Source organism: Pipistrellus kuhlii, unplaced genomic scaffold, assembly GCF_014108245.1.
Source record: "Pipistrellus kuhlii isolate mPipKuh1 unplaced genomic scaffold, mPipKuh1.p scaffold_m20_p_42, whole genome shotgun sequence".
NCBI classification, from domain to species: domain Eukaryota; kingdom Metazoa; phylum Chordata; class Mammalia; order Chiroptera; family Vespertilionidae; genus Pipistrellus; species Pipistrellus kuhlii.
This window is the reverse complement of record NW_023425543.1, coordinates 707,549-729,915: the sequence shown is the minus strand read 5'-3', so window position 1 is coordinate 729,915 and position 22,367 is coordinate 707,549. Positions and strand designations below refer to the sequence as shown.

The 22,367-nt window shown below is 55.3% G+C and overlaps 1 protein-coding gene across 7 annotated transcripts in view; it reads right to left on the bottom strand.

Moving 5' to 3' along the window:
* The window catches only part of NTRK3 (neurotrophic receptor tyrosine kinase 3), a 170,811-nt gene that overhangs the window by 60,083 nt on the left and 88,361 nt on the right, over positions 1-22,367 (bottom strand). For all 7 annotated transcript variants that reach the window (XR_006739867.1, XM_036411849.2, XM_045572010.1 and 4 more), the window contains exon 13: positions 16,632-16,820. Coding sequence is in view for 6 of the 7 variants with exons in the window: in XM_036411849.2 (XP_036267742.1) it covers positions 16,632-16,820 (189 nt within the window). In the remaining variant the exon portion in view is untranslated. The remainder of the gene's footprint in view (positions 1-16,631; positions 16,821-22,367) is intronic.

Below are 22,367 nucleotides of genomic sequence, written 5' to 3'. Positions count from 1 at the left end.
TCATTGCCCATTGCTTCTGAGGCTCCATGGCTGCAGCAGTCTGGGAGAAACCTCAGCCCAGAGACACAGTCAAGGAGTTCGATTCTCCATCTTTTTTTAACGAACGTTTTTCTTCTTCCTTTTTGATCCATAGTGTGTTGGGAGATATTTCTGTCCTCCAATATTAACTCCAAATGGTTTAAAATACACACGCTTGGCACACAGACCCCTCGCCCCACCCCGGCACCAGGCCAGGGGACCTCAGACCGCTGAAACCTGGCCTCTGCCACTCAGCTTGTACCCATCCCATCCAGAACTGCGGACTCTACACCTTGGCATATGCTGTTCCCTCTGCCTGGTCGGCCTCTCGGCTCCTGCTGCTTGTAATTCCTACTCATTGTCTAGCATTCACCAACAGAAAAGCCAGCCTGCAGCTTGCTTTAGAAAAATCAAAATAGAGATGAATTTAAGGAAATTTATCTGGGACCTAATTAGAAGGTGGGTCCACTGATAAGTCTCTGAAAGACTTACATTCACTGTATTTGCATATTTTTGCAAATCAATTTGAAAATCATTACATTTTCACTGATCACCTCCTCAACCTGGCAAGAGGTGAAATTTGGGGGTTGGGTCACAGTTATGGCTGACTGCGAGGAGACACACAGGCCCTAAGAGCATGCGCACACGCCAGGCACTGAACAACATCCGTGTAACATAACACTGGCTTCTGTGCAGGCAGACATTTCCCACCACACATCACTCTGCGGAGGGGAAAGTGTGATTTACAAATGATGTGACATCAAATCTGCAGGCCGAATACTCCATGATGACCTCATAGGGCAAAAGTGTTCTCATGACATTTGAAATTCCTTCTTTAGTGAAACGGAAGCTGACTGCAATTATATATATATATATATATATATGTGTATATATATATATATATATATATATATATATATAAAATAGATATATCATGTTGGTATATGCATATGCCAACATGCTACACGTGTGTGTGCAATTATATATGTATATGTAACATGTTGGTATGTGTATGTATATGCATATATATATATTGCCAATAATAATATAAATATATAGTGCCAATAGCCTGATAGCTAATTTAGTGGTTGCTTCCTAAACCCCAGCAGCTATTATAAGCCCCTTGCACAGCTCCCTTGGTTGATACGCCAATGAGGTAGGTCCTTGCGTTATGCCCACTTTACAGCAAACACATGGAGACTTAAGTGGTGGCCCAGCAGAAAGCCTAATGCTCAAACCAACATGTTGGTGACCTCACAGACCACGGAGGAAAGGAGAAAGCACACATTGTGCTCCGTGGAAATCCACATTCAGATAGCTGACTTGAACCATGTCATCGCTACATCACCTTCAAACACACAAGTCAAGGGGCCCTGGATCATCGGGGAAACCCACTGCATCCATTTGACGAGCCTGCTGAGACGTGGCAAGTTTTCACACAGCCTACAACACAAACCTTCATGCTCGCAGCCGTGGTATTTCCCAGGAACATGCAAAGCCAGCACGGCTACTCCCAGCCCTGACCCCTCGCCACATCTTGCTTACGCCCCCGTTTATCACTCGCACAACACTTTGACTCAAGCTTGGACAGAGTTCTCCGTTTAGAGCGGCCAGGGACAGCAGCATGGAACCCGGGAAGGAGCAGCCCCCGTGTGAGGCGAGCAGTGGGAACCAGTCCCCTCCAGGACGGACGCAGTAAGGGGCATGAAGGCTGCCTGCCACACGTGCGCCCCCCTTCCCGTGCCCCTAGGAGCGCAGACACTTCGGGAAGACCTGCGGGGCGCAGGCGGCCCCGGATCCCCGCACGGGCCGCCTCCAGCCAGGGCTCCAGGAAGCGTGCGCGGAGGAGGGACGTCCCTGGAAAGGTGACCAAGAGAAGGAAGAATCGCTTCAAAGAGTCGCGGCGGCACGTGAGGGTCTCCAAACGCGCGGAGGCGCCGGGACAAACGGCCGGATCAGGAGGCCTGCCTTCCGGGTTCAAGCGCACAATCCCCCAAAGACACCGAAACCAATGTCTGCGGCAATTCCCGCACCTGACTCCGACAGCTCACTTCTGTCAGACACTCCTTATTAAATGGCCCGGACGAAACCGTCCTCTTCGGGGGGGAATGAAAAGTCTGCGTCTGCGCTCACAGGCTCGGGAGACGGAGCCAGGAAGGACCCGGTCCGGCCCCTGCGGCCCCCGGCGCGGGGCGCTCTGTCACCGGCTCACGCCCCGCCCTGCCTCTTCGCAGGGAGAATGGAGAGAGACCCGTCCCAATGGGTCTTCTTCGGGCTCATCCGCTGAGCCCCCTCCGTGAGCAGAACCAAGCACCGGTGAGCACGGGGAGCCGTCACCCCGAGAGACAAGAGCCGGAGTGAGGCCCTGACAACCAACGAGGGAAGAGACGCGGAGAAGCTGGGCCTGAGGGGGCGGCCGCCCTCCCCTGGGCCGTGGCCTACCTGCAGGCTCCCCTCCGCTGTCCCCGCCACACGGCCTGGAGCCTCGGGCCTCGGAGCACAGGGAGCGGGCGGAACCACAGGCGGCGCCACAGCCGCGGCCTCGAGGACGAGAGCCCTCCTGTCAGGCACGTGCCCAGGCGCCCAGAGCGCATGCTCGGATCCTCAGGCTCGTGACCAGGCGCCCAGAGCGCATGCTCGGATCCTCAGGCTCGTGCCCAGGCGCCCAGAGCGCATGCTCAGATCCTCAGGCTCGTGCCCAGGCGCCCAGAGCGCATGCTCAGTTCCTGTCAGGCTCGTGCCCAGGCGCCCAGAGCGCATGCTCAGTTCCTGTCAGGCTCGTGCCCAGGCGCCCAGAGCGCATGCTCAGTTCCTGTCAGGCTCGTGCCCAGGCGCCCAGAGCGCATGCTCAGTTCCTGTCAGGCTCGTACCCAGGCGCCTAGAGCGCATGCTCAGCTCTTCCTCTCAGGCACGTGCCTAGGTGCCCAGAGCGCCTGCTCAGCTCCCGTGTCAGGCTCATGTCCAGGCGCCCAGAGCACATGCTAGGCTCCTTGGAGCTCCCACAACGACAGGAGGGAGGCCTCTGGGGACAGTAGCAACTCTCTGGGGCCCGTTCCCCTCTACCTGCATATGGGGGGAAGGAAGAGAAGGGCAGAACTCTCTCCAGGTGCTCTATCTAGCCTGCCTACAAAGTCACTGCAATGTGTTCCCAGACCCATTTCTGCCGAACAAGGGGACAAGCAGGACCAACTGGGCATTCATTACTGCACACACCCAGCCTCCGCACCTTCTTGGAGCCACTCCTGCTGTGTGGGCCAATGCCCCAGGAGCCTTAGGCATCCATCCATTCAGTGCTATCTGCCTGTCAAAACGCCTTGCACACACCACCCCAAGGCGTCCATCCCAGAGGAGGCTAGAACAATGCAAATAACTAGGCACCCAACATAGGAGCATCCAAATATATAAAGTACTTATTGATGGACGTAAAGGGAGAAATCCACAGCAATACAATAATAGGAGGGGATTTTGGTACTCCATTCACATCAGGGATAGATCATTCAAACAGAACATTAATAAGGAAGTAATGACAAAGAAGAAGAAGAAGGAGGAGGAGGAGGAGGAGGAGGAGGAGGAGGAGGAGGAGGAGGAGGAGGGGGAAGGAAGGAAGGAAGGAAGGAAGGAAGGAAGGAAGGAAGGAAGGAAGGAAATAATGGCCTTAAATAGCACATTAGATAAGATTGACTTATTAGACATTTTTATAACATTTCACCCCAAAACTGCAGAATACACATTTTCTTCAAGTGCACATGGAACATTCTCCAGAACAGATCCCATATTAAGCTCAAAACAAGCCTCACTAAATTTAAGAAGATTAAAAATCCATATCCAACATCTTTTCTGACCACAATGGCATGAAACTGGAAGAAATACAAATATATCAAGACTAAACAACAAGCTACTAAACAACCAATGGATCAAAAAGGAAATAAAACAGCCAATCAAAAACTATCTTGAAACAAATGAAAATGAAAGTACAACTTATCAAAATGTGTGGGATGTAGCTGAAGCTATCTAAAATAATATACAGGGTGGAATGCAATCCCTATCAAAATACCAAAGCCTTTTTTCTTAGAATTAGAACTAATCCTAAAATTTATATGAAACCACAAAAGACTCAAAATAGCCCAAGAAATCTTGAAAAACAACAAAGTAGATGATATCATGTCCCCTGATATCAAAGCTACAATAATCAAAACAGCATGGTGCTGACATAAAAACAGATACATAGGCCAACAGAACAGAACCGAAATAAATCCCCACATATATGGTCAATTAATTTACGACAAAGAAGGCAAGAATATGCAATGGGGTAGAGATGGTCTCTTTAATAACTGGTGCTGGCAAAACTGGACAGATAAATGCAAAAGGAATAGAACTGGACAACTATCTTACACCATATGCAAAGATAAACTCAAAATGGATTAAATGTTAACTTGAAACCATAAAATTCCTAGAAGAAAACATAGGCAGTAAACTCTTTGACATCACTTAGCAATATCTTCTTGGGTATATCGCCTCAAGCAAGGAAACAAAAGAAAAAATAAACAAGTGGGATTGCATCAAACTAAAAAGTTTTATACAGTGAAGGAAACCATTAACAAAATGAACAGACAACCTAGTGCCGTGGTCGGCAAACTGCAGCTCGAGAGTCACATGTGGCTCTTTGGCCCCTTGAGTGTAGCTCTTTTCCAAAATACCACAGCCTGGGTGAGTCTATTTTGAAGAAGTGGCGTTAGAAGAAGCTGAAGTTTAAAACATTTGTCTCTCAAAAGAAATTACTGGCAATAGCCAAGATCTGGAAGTAGCCTAGAATTCCATGAATAGATGGGTGGATAAAAAAGTAGCACATATATATAATGGAATACTATTCAGCAATAAAAAGAATGAAATCTTGCTATTTGTGACAAGATGAATGGACCTAGAGGATATTATGCTAAGTGAAATAAGCCAAAGAAAGACAAATCCCGAATGACCTCCTGTGAATCTAAAAAATAAAATAAAATAATTTTAATTTAAAAATAAATGAATAAACAAAACAAAACAGAAATAGACCCATAGACATAGAGAACTTGATGGCTGTCGAAGGGGAGGGGACGAGGAGATGAGAATAAAAAAAATACAATACAAAAATAGAAATAGTAAATTGCTGGTGAAATATTTTTGAAGATTTTAAAAAAAGTCAATGTCCTATAAGGAAGTGAAGTGGAAGAGAATTCAAGAGCAGGAAAGAAAAAACTTTGCTTGTAGCCAAGTCCTATCGCGGGAATGATTTTGGGTCCAAGATTTGAAGGCGAAAATAAACGCGACGATCATTCTGCCATTGGCTGGTATACAACCACGGCCCGCGAGGACTTGATCTCCAGCTGCCACATCCCAAGAGCCCAGCAAAGCCAGGGACTCGCCTAGCACCCCTCCCTACGGCGCAGGAGCAATTTCTCCCAGAAACACAGCCTCTGCTTCCTCTCTTCTCGCTTCAGAGGCTTTCCTACTTCCTTTTCGGAAGCAAGAGGCCCAGCCTATCTGTGCTTAGACATGCATACAACAAATCAAGCGCTAAATGCATATGCGGAAGGGCAGGAGTGCTGGTCTCAAAACCCAGGCAAGCTTCCATTTCCAGACGCCTCTGAAGACAATAAAAATAAATCAGTGGGAGTCAAAAGCTGCTGGCAGCGATCGCGGACTCTCATTTTCTAGGTGCAGCCCGTTGAGCTGAAGGCTTACACAGGGACTGCTGGAGCTCAGTGCTGTCTGGAACAGGGGTCTACGTCTGCCAGGAAAACGTTCCTACGTTCAGAGAGAACCACCTAACTTCGTCTGACCTTTCCTATTACAATCTCGATGGCGTCTCTGCTTTCCGAGTTATTACCTACTGCGAAACTGGTCACAGTGAGAGTGTGGTAAACAAAGACATTTAAGTGTAAGTTCTATGAGACAAATCAAAGTTATTATTTCAATAACCTTAACCATGTAATACATCAATAGGCGCAGCTCCCTCTAGCCCAGGGCCTCCTCGCCAGTCACCTGTGACCTCCATCCTTGCCCCCCTCAACACCCTCTTTCTGCTTGCAGCTACTGCCGCTGTGGCCTGGAAGGTCCTTTCCTTCCTTCTCTGGCTGTCCAGCTCCTCTGTAGCTCTGTGGCTCTAACACCCCCTCCTCTGCTCCCAGGGTTAGAACACGCCATTGCTCCCCACACGCCGGGCCCTTCTGTGCTGGGTCTGTGTTCCCTGGGGACCTGCAGGTGGACCCCCTCAGGCGGGGCTAGGCCCCTCTGCTCCTTTCCCAGCTCCCAGCACTGGCCCCGCAACACAGCAGCTGCTCCATCATTATGAGCTCTGTGCGCAATCTGTCTCCTGTCCTCGCTTTTCCGGGGCACTGTGTCTACTCCGGGGCTGGCACTGTGAGGAGAATGGAGGTGTGCATTGTCCCTGACTGCCGGCTCTACAATGGCCGGCATGTTGGCCACACATCTGCAGCCACTGAAAATAGCCGCGTACTCTTTAATGAGATGGAATCATAAAGGCCTCTGATTTATGAAGTGGCAAATTCAGATGATAAAACCGTATAGAGAACAGGATCTCACTTTTTGCATAACAATCTACATGCGGGTTGGCATATGCATGTCTGGGTGTGTTATCTGTCAGTGTATGTATCTACGCGAAGAAAAAAGACTGGAAGGAAGTGCGCCAAAATGTCCACAGCACTCCTCATGGGTGTGGTATGTGGGGTCATCCCTGCCTTCTTCTCCAGACTTCTCTGGACTTTCCCCAAAACAGCTACCATGAGCACGTATCACTTTGGATCCAGACACACACAGTAGGCTTTTTATCCTCCTTGAGAGGCACAGAGAGGTGAACCAGGTTTGTGCATCAAACATCACCACTAACACATGACCAACTACTGAGCACCTAATGCCTACAGTGCCTGGGGAAGACACGTAATTCTGCTTAGGGATCAGGGTTCACATTTCCCCCCTCTCTGTTCCCAAGCATGCCACCCCCCCACCCTTCCCTGAGCTTTCTCAGGGATTCAGGAGAGCTGGAGCTATTCCGGGTCCCTGCGCTCAGACCAGGAGGAACCAGGAGCTGACCTCCCCTTCAGAACCAGCCCCGCCCCTTCTCCAACCTGGCCCCGCAGGGCCTGCCCCTCCCAGGCCTCTGGGCCCAGGCCTCTCCCGTTTACATTCCAGCCGTGTGAAATGACGGATACGTTTAATACGGGAGACCTGTCATTTATTTATTAGCTGGGGACAGGCGCTGCAGCCGAGAAGGATGCATTATAAATCAACTCCTTTCTCGGCCATTAAAAATTAATACGGTTCGTGATGGAGCACGTCAGTAATTTCTTTATTAGAGCTGAGGGTAATTCTTCCCCTTTCTCCTAGGTTTTGTTTTCACTTCCTCCCTTCCCTGGAATATTGTTTTTTTTTTTCTAATAACTAGCTGGGCGTAAATTACCCCAGGGCAGGGCAGGGGAAACACCCTGGCAGGCGGAGGTGCAAATGGAGGGAGGGAGCACACACTCTGGAAGGAGGACCACTGGCCACTTGGCCTCAGAAATCCCATCTTACTGAGCCTCCCATTCTGCCTCAGGGAGACTCATTTATAACACCCCTCAACTGTTTCACACCCGCCTGGCACCCCAAAATGGAAGGCCAGCAGGAAAGGAATATCTAAGGTGGATGACTGCAGGAGTGTTGGGAGGTCGCTGTGTATGATCTGCCGGTGGCTGCTTCTGCACAGAGGGACCTGCCTTGGCTTTCTTATTGTCTCCAAGTGAACTTGACATTCAGCCAAAGAAACATGGGTGTTAGAAGCCCAGCCCCGGACCAGAAGCCCCTCCCACAGCTCCCTCCTTGGGCCTGGGGTTCAAGGATTGCAGTGGATGGGAGGACGCCTGGGTATGCCAACAGGCCTAGGTCTCCATGGAGATGTCCCTTTGGCTCTCCCCTGGAGTGGATGCGCCAGGAAAAGCAAAAACCGGCTTCTGCACTTCCTGGCTCAGAGGATGTAAAGGAAGAATCCAGGATCTGCGTGTCCCTGTCCACGTTAGTAACATTGAGGGGCTCGCGATGGTTGGATCAATCAGGATGGCCCTGCCAAGACCCCGGCCAAGGGGTGTCTATGAAGGAGAAGGGGACCTGCCCACACTCCCTTCTGGAGGGCTCTCAGGGAGACGGACAGCATGGCCCCGGCCCGGCTACCATGCTGATGCCTTTGTCAGACCAGCCTCGATTGAGTTGCAGCTCCTAAGTAACAAATCCTCACAAATCCCCGGGCGCATACTTGAAGTCTATTTCCAGAATTACACTGAGCATAACTCGCCCAATCAATGGGCCATTAGGAGGTTGGTCCCAACACTTGTTACCAGTGGGGTGAGAGCCGCCCCACTCCGCAGAAGCCGACTCGAACGGTGGCAGCGGCGCCAGCAATTCCAGGTCTGGGGACCGAAGCTAACACAGTGCGAGCGGGAGGCCCAGCTGGCCACAGTTAAGTTCCACACCCGCCAGGAGGGGATCAAAAGAGACTTGGCCAAAAAGAGAGCGAGAGAGAGAGACAGACAGACAGACTTGGCCAAGAAAGAGGCCACCTTGGCTCCAAGGCTCCTTCACCCCCAGGCCCCCGGACACTCACTGGCCTCCATGGCTGCCATGAAAGTGCTAAAAAAAGGGGCTGTTCCTTCTCACTCCTGCCCCTGGGACCGGCTCCCATAGGGCCAGTCCGCCACTCCCGGAATCCACACTGCTTGCTCGGGCGGGATAATCGGATGCAGCTAAAACCACATGAAGAAGTGTCTCTCTGCTCGGGCGTGTAAGTGCAGCCTTGGAAATTAGCAGGACAATTTACCAGGCAGAGCGGCAATGACAAAACCACAAATTACCAGCTTGCTCTCTCTAAGAGGAGAAACATGGAGGAGTGACATTTACATGAGATCGATGTTCTCATCTTCCTCCCCCCACGTCTGCCCTTCGAGGCCTCGGAGAACTGGGTGGCAGGCGCCGGCATTCCTGACAGCCGTTCCCCTTTCTGTTTGCTAACAAACCTGTGGGGGGCGCTATGGAGGTTTCCAGGCATCGCAGGCCTCCCAGGAAGTGTGTCCTAGCCCCAAGCCCAGGGGACAGTCTGGATGAGCCTCAGGTGCTGGGCCAGTTTCTCTACGGGCGGCTGGTTCAGGGGCAAGCACGTGGCATAATCTGGCCAATAGGACGGGGAGACCACTGGGGGGTGGGGAAAAGGTGTCCTCAGTTGCAATCAACCCACAAGAAGAGACGACTCTGTGCTGCCCCTGGTCCGAGCGTTCAGTTGTGATGCCTGGAGCTGGTGCAACCATTTTGCAACCAGGAGGCGAGCCAGCCTGGTGGCCAAGCAAGACACGGAGAGGCTGAGGTCCGAGAAGCTCAGGAAGCAGAACCGGGGCCTTCGGGTGCTTCCCGGGGAACCCCCCCCCCCCTGGCTGCTGACCTGGGTTATGGGATGACCGATTCCCTTCGGGCTTAAGCCCAGGGGGCCTAGCCCTTCCATTCCAAAGGACCCTCACTGACACAATCCGTGTCCCAAACATGATGCGCACCAACAGGGACACACACATGTGCACTACCATGAGCAAGGCCCACACACATATCTGTCCGTTCCCGTCTGGAGGCCCCGGGGACAAGTTTGCTGAGAAGGAATGGAAGGGCTGCGCGTTCACGTGCAGGAACAAGCCAAAAGGAAGTCACTGGAGCAGACGGGCGTTTAAAGCCGCACCACAGAGGGGGCCATATGGGCACTGACACACGGTAACGCGGTGCGGGGCGCTTGGCGGGGTTACAGGGAGCAGGGGAACCTAGAGTCTCTGCAGTTTCAACAAAATAGCGTTTGCTGGGGGGGGGGGTGGGGGGGGAAGACAAGGAGTAAACAGCAAACGGAGAGTCCCACCGTGACTCTCCCTGCCAGCTCCTCGTCGAGCCCGCAGCTCCTCGGTCTCATTAACCCGAGAGGAAATTGGCCTGAGCCCTCTGTACCCCGCCATCCGTCACGTCCAGACAGCCCTCATATTACCGCGGCGACTCCTGGAGCATCGCTGGCTGCCCGTCTGGGTGACAAAAGCTATTTCTTGGCGCGGGGTGGGGGGTGGGGGGTGGGGGAAGAAGTCGTTGGAGGGAAGGATTCTTATCTTTTCAGAAATAACTTCAAACTTTGAAACCCTCTATTTCTGACACCGTCGAGCTTTGCCCCAACAGCGTATATGAACCAGAGGTCAAACCGGGAATTGCAAAAATAGTGTTGTCAAGACGAGGATGATCGTGTTTGTGCCGCTTACACAAGCTGACAGAGCCCCTTCGATGTCCCGTGTCGCCTCCTCTCAAGAAATGCAGCTGTGGCGGCCCATTTCGAGTTCAACAAGCGTGGCTGTCTGGCCCCCGGCCACGCAGCCGCAGGGCTGGCGGGCTGGGACCGCCCGCACCCATTTCACTGTCTTTCCTAAGAAGTCCCGGCTCCCCCTCAGCTGGTGCCAGACCCCGCGACTCCATTTATCCTATTCCTTCTCCAAAGACGGGGCGCAGCCCTCCCACACCGCCATTTGGAGGCAGCATCTCACACCCTTCAGGGACAGCCCCCCTGGAGTCCCAGCTACAGCGGCAGATCTGCCTGGAGACAAGGAACGCGGCGGGAATGGCCGTGAGCAGCACCTCCGGGGTCGGGTTCAGGAAGAGAACGGCAGACGGTGCTCCCGACTGCTTTCCCGGAAATCCCGAAGAATGTCACTGCTCCTGAGTGTGGCATTGCCACGGCTCACAGCCACTCCCAGGGGCTTGGGAAGAAACGCGACAGTGCGGGTGCCAGGTCGGTGTGCATGCCATGTGGGCACGATCGGATGGGGATGTCTGCCGGGGAGACACACCCAGAACCCCCGGTCCTAGAATAGCCCGGATGTGGTCCCCTGAACAGCCCGGTCCAGCCCCCTGGGCTGCAGGGGCACCTCCGACACCAGAGGCTCAAAAATCTGGGGCGTGCTGCAGGCCGGGCCCTCCCCTTCTGCAAATCTGCAATGGCCTTTGCCACGACAGGCTCTCGGAATCCCACAGTAAAAGACTTACTCAACCCAGCTTTCCCCAAACCTATCTGACCGTGGAACAGGATTTTTGAGAAACACCTACGAGCAGCGAGGGGAGGCTGGGGAACGGCTGGACACAGCACACTGCCAACCAACAGGAACGGCCCAGCGTCCTTGGAGTGCCTCCCATCAGGGTGTGACTCATGCGCTCACTCACAGGAAATGGGAGTGACGGCCATTTTCTCCTGGAAAAGGGCTTCTGCCAGGAGAATACTAATGGGGATCAACACTGACAAAGCCCCCTGCCGTCTCCAAGGATGGGGTGTTGGATAGGCTGTCGGATGGGGTGTCTTTTTTCCTTTTCCCTGCCTTTGGGCCTCTGCCCATAAACTAGGAATCCCTCTCCTTGGACACCTCTGACGTAACCCCAGCCCATCCCTCACCCCGTGTCCTAGGCTCCTCCCTAGAGAGCCACTTGGTTATCTGATGGGTGAGGTGGGCAAAGCCCGTCACCTTCCCATCACATTTTCCCTCTGGGTGGGGCTATGTGATATTCGGCGTGTGTGATATTCTGGGGCTTCCCGGCTTGTGAAAGCTGAGGCAGACCATGGTCCTCACTGCAGCTGGAGAGACAGTCTGCTCTGCAGACCCAACTCCTGACTGTGCTCACCAAGTTCAAGACTGCGGGAGGCATCAAGGAGCCCATTTTGACTTTTAAGTCCAAGCAAACTTCCTTTAAAAAAATATTTTTATTGATTTCAGAGAGGAAGGGAGAGGGAGAGACAGAAACATCCATGATGAGAGAGAATCATGGATCGGCTGCCTCCTGCACACCCCCTACTAGGGATGGAGCCCCCAACCTGGGCATGCGCCCTGACTGGGAATCGAACCTAGACCTCCTGGTTTCCTAGGTTGATGCTCAACCACTGAGCCAAGCTGACTGGGCCGAGCAAACTTATTAAAGTCTATCAATAAAGCCCCCCTTGGGATTCCCATCGGACCCCTGTCTGTAGTTCTCAGCCGCTTCAGGATGATCCCCCCTAAGATACACACTGGATGCCTGGGCGCAGCTGAAGGAGAAAGGAGCGGAGGTATTGCTGGGAGACCTTGAGCTGGAGCAGAGCTGGAAGGGAGCGAATGTTCTTCCTCCTTGAAGACAAGACGGAGGCCACCACGTGCCACGATGAGGAGCAGTCTTTCTGTGTCGAGGGCTCTGGACAGGACACGCGGGTCCCACCCACCCTTCCTTTCCGCCACCGCCAGGCGCCACTTCCCTGGGATTCACGATCCACTGGAAATGACATCACTCCAGGCTGGCTGGGGACCCCATCACTGTCGCCTCCTCCACCGTGAAGCACACTTACTCCTGAAGGACTTTTGTAAGCCAATAACTGAGTATTCACGGTGAGCATAATTATGCCTGATGACTTAAGCAGCATGACGGCATGCAGCTAACGGAGCGAGTGGGTATGGCAGGAAGCTCAGAGCAGGTGCGGCCACGGTGTCCAATGGGAAGGCAGGCTGGTGGCTCAGGGAGACGGACATGAGTCAGTCCCCTTTGGACTAGTTGGTTACAGCTCCAAAGTGTACACTTAGGGATGAAGAGGGTGTTCAGGTAATTTGGGGGAAATGGCATCATTTCATGTTTTTTTCTTCCTGGGATTGGGGGGGAAAAAAATGACAAAATGCTTGGATGATGCCTCGATCGGGCGCTGAGGAGTCAGCAGCCCATAGAAGGTCATCTCCAGGGACTGAGACCCTCAGGACGAGCTCAAGCACACGGCCCAGGACTCACTGGTTCCCAGACATCCATTCTGACACCGTTGGCCCTTTCTAGACAAGAAAAAAACTGGTGATGTGTCCGAGTCATCCTCTCCTCCTGGGCTCCCCCAGCTAGCACCACGGGGTCCTGCAGGTCTAACTGGATCCACAGACAGCGCTGAAGAGGCACCCAAGGGAGCCGCCGAACACCGCTCTTTGGGAATGCTGCACGCGAGACGGCCTAGCAAGCAAGGCCTGGAGACGCCCACCTGGCGCAGAAGGCTCAGGCAAACTATCACCGTTACCTTCACCAGGTTCGACCTACAGGTGCCCGAAAGGGGACCGGCGAGATCCACGCAGCAGGATGAAGGATGGGGTGCATCAGAACGGCGCACCCCCACATCGGTTGTATGCTCCCCGCGACACACGTAGCCAAGCCTGCATCCCAACTCCACGCACAGAGCGAACAGCCGCCCGCAAGGCGGCCTCCCCTCCTCAGCCGCACTCCCAGCCCGGCCTGTCCCCCATCCCTTCCTCCCGCCAGGCAGGGCCCCCCGACTTCTGCAGAGAGAGACACCCAGAAAGGTTTATCCTGCAGCAGCCGGCAGCAGGGCCGGCCCGGCCTCCCAGACGAGGGAGTCCATTTTCTATATTTCATCTGCAAGTCCATTATGCTAAACTAAGTGGCTGGGAATAAACACCCATCATTACCCCGCAGTCAGCGATATTTGTTAGCAGAGAAGATGACAGAAATCTATATCATGCCGACGCGCTATTAATACTGCATTATGCACAAAAGGCTGCTTTCCCACCACAGCTGGGGACTGGCCCTGGCTGCAGCTCTTCCAGAAAAGGCGGCGCCGTGGCCAACGGGGCCAGGGAGGAGGACACAGCCACTGGCTCCCTTCGGGAGGAGTCCCGGTCCCGGCCGAAGGGACGCAGCCCGCAGACCGGACCGAATCTCTGCGCCAGGCCTTGCCTCGTAGGCTGGTGTGTTGGAGGACGCATCCCGCACCTGCCCTGGGGAAGGAGGGAAGCCAGGCCCTCAGGCAGCTGCATTAAAGCCACGGAGGAAGAAGGGACACACAAGAGCCCTCATGGGAATGAGCATCGAGGCAGGTTTGGGAAGTAAGACACGCACACGTATGAGATGTGACTCCGAGTCATGGGGAGAGCATGGTGTTTGCCCTGCGGCGGCGCGGTTCCCGGGAGGGAGACGTCGCTGCGTTGGCATGGGCCCAGGAAGAGGCTGGAGACGAGCCAGATGTGGGATGGAGCAGAGAGCAGAGAAAGGAAGGACAGATGTGGAGTGGAGCAGAGGGCTCAGAGAGGAAGGATGGGGTGTGGGGCTCTGCAGGGCGGGGAGAGGCTGGAGGTGGGCTTGGAGGTCTGGAGAGAAGCAGTGGTCACTCCTCAGCAGACAGCCCACTCCCCGCGGGCACCCGGAGGGCATCCTCTGTCTTGGACACCAGCTGTGGTCCGCAGTGAGCGCGTTTTCTGAAAACCAGGAAGGCCATCTGCTGTCTCCTGACAGGACACACCCGCCTCCCTGATGGCAGAGGCCTGAGCTGGAGCCGCCTCTCGTGTTTCCAGGAGGCACTGCTTGTTCCCTGTCCCTCAGGTCTGTCCGCCACCTGCTGCCCTGGCCGCTGCGGCCCGACCTTCATAGGAGACCTGTCAGATCCCGGAAGGCCACGGCATCACCTCCCTCGGTTTCCGGGCGAAAACCCCTGCCTGGATGCAGGGGCCTGACGTCACAGGACACGCAGATCCCACGCTCCCTTGGGGGGCAGGGGGGGGGGTTCTCCGCTTACACTGAACTTCTTTCCCACGAGCCAAATTCACCCCACCATCCGGGTATCGGGAGCTCACAGGAGCACAGCCATGACCCAGAGTGTCCACAGGAGGACATAGGCCATCCTCGGCGTTCCTGGGTCTGTGCTTAACCCAGCCGCCTCTGTCCTCTCCTGGGTCTGTATCAGATGCCCTAAAGCGTATGTGAAACCCCAAGCCAATGTGAGCCGCACTTTCATGGTCACTCACAGACATGCAAGGGGGTAAATCCTCCCAACACACACGAACCCAGCTGAGACCAAATAAACCCTCTTGTGTGTGTCCCACGAGCATAGAGTCCAAGTGCTGGCTATGCCCCTAAGAGCAAGAAGCTGGGGTGCCTTCCGGAGCGAATAGGGTGTTAGGCAGGACTCCTGGGTTAGGGAAGCTTCGTTTAGGCATGTGTCAGTGCTATGGACCCTGAGGGCAATGTTAGTGACGCAACAGCACCTGTTAATAAGAAGTCTTCAAGCAGAACAAGCATGAAGCAGCTGGTCCTGACCAGCCGCGGACACTGCTATGGCCAGGGGCTGGCAGGAACCTAACCCTGCATTTCCGCTCGGCGCAATGGCTCCTCGGCCCCAATGCAGTGCTCACAGGGCTTCAGAGAACATAACTACTGTGAACAGCGAGAACCAAGTGCAGACTCAACACAGCCATGCCTGCATCTCTCTGCCCATGCCAATGCCACCCTAGCAAACGCAGTGACGTCAACCGAGACGGGGTCCCGTGGTACAGCCGCAGAAGGCCTTCCTCGCCACCCCCCGGTCTGGCCAGGACGACCCTGATCTGAAGGGAGAGCCGTCCCAGAGCATCTGAATCACGGTCTTTCTCCCCCTGCCCGAACCCAGTCCCTCCTCTAACCACGCTGATGGGCTCCCACAAACCCGATGCTGGAGGACGCCTAGGGGAACGGGGGAGGACGATCGCCCCGTCCCAACTCAAGCCCCGCCTCCCACCGGTGACCTCTCGCTGAAGTCAGAGAGCAGAAGCCAAGCCCGATGGGAAAGCCAGGTGCCCGCTCTGCTGGGAGATGGACGGGGAGCAGGACAGCTCGGGGGCTACGAAGAGTGGGGAGCCCCAACTCAGATGGGGGAGCAAGACCAGGCTCTCCTTCCTAGGCCGCCCCAACACGGGCGAGATGGGGAGAACCAACGGCAGAAACCCAGGGGCAGAGAAGGGCCCGCCAGAACCTCCGTTGCCTGTCCTACAAGGAGGCCTTCCCCTGGCCCGTGTCTGTCCCTTCAGCTCTGAGGCCGTCTCCAGGGCCTGTGCTCCCTGGGGAAGTGGCTGGCATTGGGGGGCAGGAGCGCGGGAGGGGAGGGGGCACTACTGTCGCTGGGTAGACTGAGCCTGGGGACCCGGCAAGGGGAATGGCTGTCGGATGGGCGGCCAAGCCAGAGGCCCCGAGCGCCGGAGAGACCCCCCCGGCAGACACAGAGGAAGGAGAAAGGACCAACAGGAGGGGAGAGCCAGGATGGAGCGGGTGCCTGAGGCCTGACCTGAGTGAGACCCTGCAGGGCATGGGGGTCCTAGCGCCTCCGCCATGGGACCCTCGGGGAGTGTGCGCTGCGGGCGCTGGAGGGGCAGCTGCCGGGATGTCCTCATTCGAATGGCGCTCGGCCCTTCGCTCCCTCCCTCCCTCCCGGAGGCTGGGGTGGGGAATCCGCCCACCTCAGCAGAGCCGCCAGGGCAGAGTCGAAGTGCTTCCTAAACGCACAGGCCAGGTCTGCGAGAAGCCCAGCCAGCCTGCGCCCCCTGCCTCGCCGGGTCCTGCCTCTCTGCTCCCGGGACTCTGCCCGTGGCGTCCTGTCCTCGGCCCAGGCTACTCTGCAGGTGTTGAGACAAGCAGGGAGGGTCTCTGAGAGAGGGGAGGGGGGCAGGCAGCAGGTCACCCCAGAAGGTTCCAGAACCCCAGCCTCACGGCCTATCGCCACCCCCGCCCGCCGCCCAGAAGGGACAGCGCTCCCCGGTGGTACTCACAGGTGTCGGGGTTGTGGCAGTTGTGGCCCTGGCGGAAGTACTGCGGGTTCTCGATGACCGGGATGCGGGTCATGCCGATGACCACCGTGTCGGGCCCGGCGTCCAGCGACGAGGGCGTGGTGATGCCGTGGTTGATGTGGTGCAGCGGGCTGGCCGAGTCCTCCTCCCCGCTGATGACGGCCACGGGACCTGCGCGGGAGAGACCGGGCCGGTGACCGGGGGGCCGGGGCTGGCTGCCCGCACGCCCTCTCACTGTCTGTGCTCCGGGGCTGGCTGCCCGCGCGCCCTCTCACTGTCTGTGCTCCGGGGCTGGCTGCCCGCACGCCCTCTCACTGTCTGTGCTCCGGTGTTTCCCACGGGCCCAAAGCCCACTGAGAGGACGTCCCGGAGGCCTGGATTCTGAATCCAGAGGAAAACCCGCCACGTCACACCGCAGAGATCAACCAGAGACCTCAATGACCACAACGGAAATTATGTCCGCTTCCCCCAAACCCAGGTTAGTTTGAAATAATAAGTGTTGTTGCTTATGCAGCTGCAGTAGGATTTTTTGTTGTTGTTTTTTTTTTAAAGACCTAGCAGCAGTTTGCATGCTGACCCTTCTCCCTTTAGGAACCTGGAGAACGGCCCAGCCGGGGTCCCACCCCAAAGAGTCTGAGTCCATTGGGCTGGCTGCAGCCCGAGCGTCTGCACTGAAGGCTCTCCTGGGAGTCCCATGCACCCCTGCGGCCTAGGACCTCGGTGAGGGGTTTGGGGCTGAGCGCCCCTGTGACCCAGGGCCTCGGGGGCTGAGTGCCTCTGCAGCGTGGCCACCAGGAGCCTAAGGAGTTTGGACTCTGCCACCAGCTGCGGCCAACCCACAGGAGACAAGCCCGGTGTGAGCTGGGTCTGGCCGGAACCAGCTTGCACGGTGACAGTCATTGGGCTCCATCACCATTAGCCCACAGGCCTCTGGGCCCCTGCCCCTCCCTCAAAGGACCCACACGGCTTGCGTCTCCAGCACCCAACGCCACCTTTTTCTAGCCCCAGGAGAAACGCGTGGGTCCGGTCATTTACAAGCACGGCTGACAGACACTGAATGCGGGCTCTCCGGGGGAGCGATGACTCTGTTTGCTGGTGCGACCGTCCCACACACACAAATAAAAGCCCCATCAAGTGGATTAGCTGCGGCCCCGCGGCCTCGTGCCCCGACGTTTGAAATGGCTGCTTGGCAGGACACATGGTCCCCAGACGGAGCGCCCGCTGGGAGGTGATTCTGCGGCCCGAACCGTATTCCCGCTGCAGAACCGTTACATCGCCCTCGAGTTTATGAGGAGAAGGCTCTCATCCAGCAGCGAGATGAGCGCCAATGAGGCAGAACTAAGTGGGAGACCGCGACCTGCTCACAAGGACCCAGAGTCCCCCCCGCCGGCACAGGCGGCCGGTTCCAAGCCCCAGGCCGTGACAAACGCCTCACGGGAATCGCTCGTCCTGCAAAGAGGCCCGTTTCCGAAAACACCCTGGGAACTTTCTGGAAAACGTCAGTGTGATTTCCAGTTGAACACAAACGGCCGAGCACCGATCGGTCTTTTTATCTTCCTTCTTCAAGTCTGAAGAAATGAAGGAAATGTTTTTGTTTGTTTGTTTGTTTTGTTTTTTAAAAATATATTTTATTTATTTATTTATTTATTTATTTATTTATTTTTTACAGAGAGGAAGAGAGAGGGATAGAGAGTTAGAAACATCGATGAGAGAGAAACATCAATCAGCTGCCTCTTGCACACCCCCCACTGGGGATGTGCCCACAACCAAGGTCCATGCCCTTGACCGGAATCAAACCCAGGACCCCTCAGTCTGCAGGCCGACGCTCTATCCACTGAGCCAAACCAGTTTCGGCCCAAGCTTATTTTTCAAAATATATTTTTATTGATTTTAGAGAGGAAGGGAAATGGAGAGATACAAACATCTCTCCATAACCACAAGCCTTAAAACGCAGGTCAACAAAGCAGACACAGTCCCAGTGGCCTCCGAGGAGGGGCCAGGAGACCCCGCAGCTGGCTCCCACCCACGCTGGGCCTGGCGGGGCATTAACAGCCCGGGACGTGAGCACGGACACCCCCTCTCAGGCCCATCGATTGTAATAAATGTGGGGGGAGGGGGGTTGGCAATGGGGAGGCTGTCCATATGCGGGGACAAGGCATACATGGGAACTCTTCGTACCTTCCACTCACGACCCTAAAATTGCTCTAAAGAATAAATCCTATAAAAAATGTAAGGGGTATGAAGGCAGAGGCCACCTACCAGACAACACACTTCCCAGTGCCCCGGCAGGGGACAGAGCTGCCCAGGTGGAGAGCCACCAGGGAGATGCCAGCATCCACCCTGGCACCGAGTCCCCTTAGGGAATGGAGAAAACCACGCAGAACGAGTCCCGTGCTTCTGCCATGTGTCAGACTGAAACAAACAAGCCAACCTTTGAATTTAGAAAATGACTTTTTAAAAACCTCACGCCTCTCCTACTGATAAAAATCAAATATTGGCGTGTCCCTGGTGGGCGAGAGCGTGGCATCAACAGACGGGGAGCGGGAACTCATCAGCCAGAAGTGAGTGAGCGCACACACAGCGCACACACAGTTAGAAACGTGGCCGCTGCCTCAGACAAGGAGCCCAGCCTCCCAGGCAAACGGAAGCAAATCAATCTCTTAATTTTTATTGGCACACGTGGGACGGGGGCCCCAGAGCACTGCGGGGACCGGTCACCACCCCTCCACGCCGGACCCTCCCCTCGCCGCTGCTCTGGCTCCAGACAGGCCTCGCCACCAGGATCACCAACAAGGCGTGCCCTCCGCACTTCTCTGCCTCTCGCCCTGAACCATTTCCCAAAAGAGGAGCTTTTTTCCCTGGCTCCAGTTCCCTCCCAGCCTCTTTCAGGAACCGAAGGCATTGCTCACGCCTTGTGGCGTGCACAGCCCGGAGGTATCGCCTGGTGACTGAAAATCGTGCTGCCGATCGACTGGCCCCGGAGCACATTTAAGGAAGGAGAAGGCAGGATGCGCGCCCTGCGCACCCAGCGCCCCTGATCTCAGTTCGTCATCGCGACAGCGGAGGGGCCTCCCGGGAGCCTTAAGGAGGGAGAGCGGTGAGAGATCCCGACCACGGAGCCTTCAGAATGAGGGAATCTGGTGACCGGATGCACCAAAACCCACATCAGCAGAGCAAATTGGTGAGGTGTCTGTATGGCCCTTCACTGCTCACCAGGAGCTTTCCCATCCATCCACCCGATCACCATAGCAACCGGCTTAGACACTCAGGGCAGGGCCTACACTTGCCCTCTCACAGGTGAGGAAACTGAGGCTGGGAGCTGTGACAGTGACCTCTGGCACAGTCAGGGGAAGAGAGGCGCACGGGGGCCTGAGCCAGGGTAGGAGGGAGGGGAAGGCTACACAGAGGGGGGCCCCCAGCCCGGCAAACGCCTCTAGGCCCCTCACTCTGCTCCGTCCCCCAGGGCTCGCCTTCCCTGCCGCCCCAAGATCCTCTCTGCTTCCCTGGGGCCTCCGCCCGGGACACCTTGAACCCGGGCTGCTCGCTGCCTCTCCTCCCCGCGCACGGGGGCGGCTGTGGGCAGGGCGCGGCAGCGCCTATTACTCTCCGGGCGGCTCGGCCCGTCCGCGGACAGGCTGTAAAAGTGATGGACGCGTTTCATCGGAGCGGCGCTGCGGCAGGATCCGCGGAGGGGGCAGAGGTCGAATGACTTGCAGCGAGCCGGGCCCGAATACAACAGCAAAATCAATGGAGTGAGGCTGTATCCGCCTGGCGCCCTCTCCCTCGCGCGGCTCCTGCTCCTGCGTGCTCACCTGCTCCGGCCCCGAGGAGGGGCTCCGCTGGCCAGGCCGGCCGGCACTCGGGGCGCCACGCTCTCGTCAGCACACAGGGCAGAGCCGTGAGGTGGCGTGCGTACCCCACTCCAGACCCTCATAAACGGGCCCCGGTCCCAGGCGTGCTCACACAGATGTGCTCCTAGGCCGGAATGGACACAAGCTCACACATAAGAGTAGAACCAGTTAGTACCAGCTCATAGAACCAGCTCATTAAACAGATCGCAAGGAGACTTACTGGTCTGTGTTTCTTTCTTTAAAAATATATATATATATATATATTGATTTTTTTTTACAGAGAGAAAGGGAGAGGGAGAGAGAGAGAGTTAGAAACATCAATGAGAGAGAAATATCAATCGGCTGCCTCCTGCACACCTCCTACTGGGAATGTGCCTGCAACCACGGTACAGGCCCCTGACTGGAATCGAACCCGGGACCCTTCAGTCTGCAGGCCAACACTCTATCCACTGAGCCAAACCGGTTTTGGCTGGTCTGTGTCTCTTTATAATTTCACCCCTTCTCCATATCACCAGATAACGTATGTCCATGGGTTACCTATAGAACAGACTTAAGTGTAATGTATCAAGGATATTGAACACCCAGACCAAATACCCCCCCCCAAAAAAAAAAGTGTGGTGAGGTGGATGTGGGCCGGGAAAATTCTAGCACAGGGGAGGCATCCCTTTGCTTTTCTACAGACAGGCACCGGGGTCCAACTGGCACAAAGAAAAAAAAAAATCCCAACCGTCTAATCATCCCATCGGAAAACATGCATTCTTCCTGCCGTCGCTTCTAAGGTGTTATTCTTAGACTGACCTTCAGATCCGGTCATATTATAAAACCTATCAATTCATAAAAAGAAAAAAAAAAACCAACCCTCTCCCTTTCAAAAGTAAGAGGTTTTGACCCCCCTCATCAAAAGCCCGTTTCGGCGTGCATCCGTTAACCTAAAGGAGTGCTGGGGCGTGAATTAAAACCTGCCGGAGAGAGAATCGCTCCTCGCTCGGTGCAGGTATATTTAGTTCCGTGTTAAGAGGAGGGCGACCACACGGCCTTTACCTATTCCTGCCATCCAGCGTGATTACTCACGGCGCCTCCTTTGGTTTGGATGATCAAGGACAGTCGCCCTACTGAAAAGTAGCTTTGGCCTTCTCTGTGTGGGGGTGTTGGGTGGGGGGGAAAGACACTGGGTAGAATCAGTTGCTGTTTCAGACTCCAGACACGAGGGGGCAGTATTACAAGTGAGGAGGTGAACTGCTCTAGCCAACACGCCCCTCTTCCAACTCCCTAAGAAGCAGTCTTGGACTTGGTGTAACCTTCAGGATGTCCAGAGAGGACACTGTCCTCCTTGGGCAGTCGATAAATATCGCTTGATGATGGCGATGGAGCCATTGATTTTCCATCCCTTCTCCTCCCTCTGTTCCCATCTCCTGCCCCCCTCCCTTCCTCGGGGTACGGGTCAATCAATCTTAGGCCATCCCCATGCACTTGGAAAGCTTAACTGCCGTGAAGCGAAACCACTTGTCCTCTGGCTCCAATCTCTTAGAGAAATTAGTGCCAATGGAAGTGTCAGTATCAATTTCATAATGTTATTGGATGAAGGCGAGGCTGGGCCAAGTCCCATAGTCCTGACGGGCTATCAAAGTGATGAGGATTATGGGTAAGGAGATAGACAGCTCTGACAGCAGAGGCAACGACTCAAGATCAATTAGACTGACAAGACTATCTCTGGGCCCTATCGCTTAATGCTGACTCCGGTGGGTTCCCACCGAGCCTGGGCCTCTGGAGGCAGAGTCGGCCCGGTGTCTCCAGGGGTAACCGGAGAGCCGGGAGGCCCGAGAAGCAGCCCGTGGCCTCCCCCTCCCCCCGCAGGATCTGAACAAAG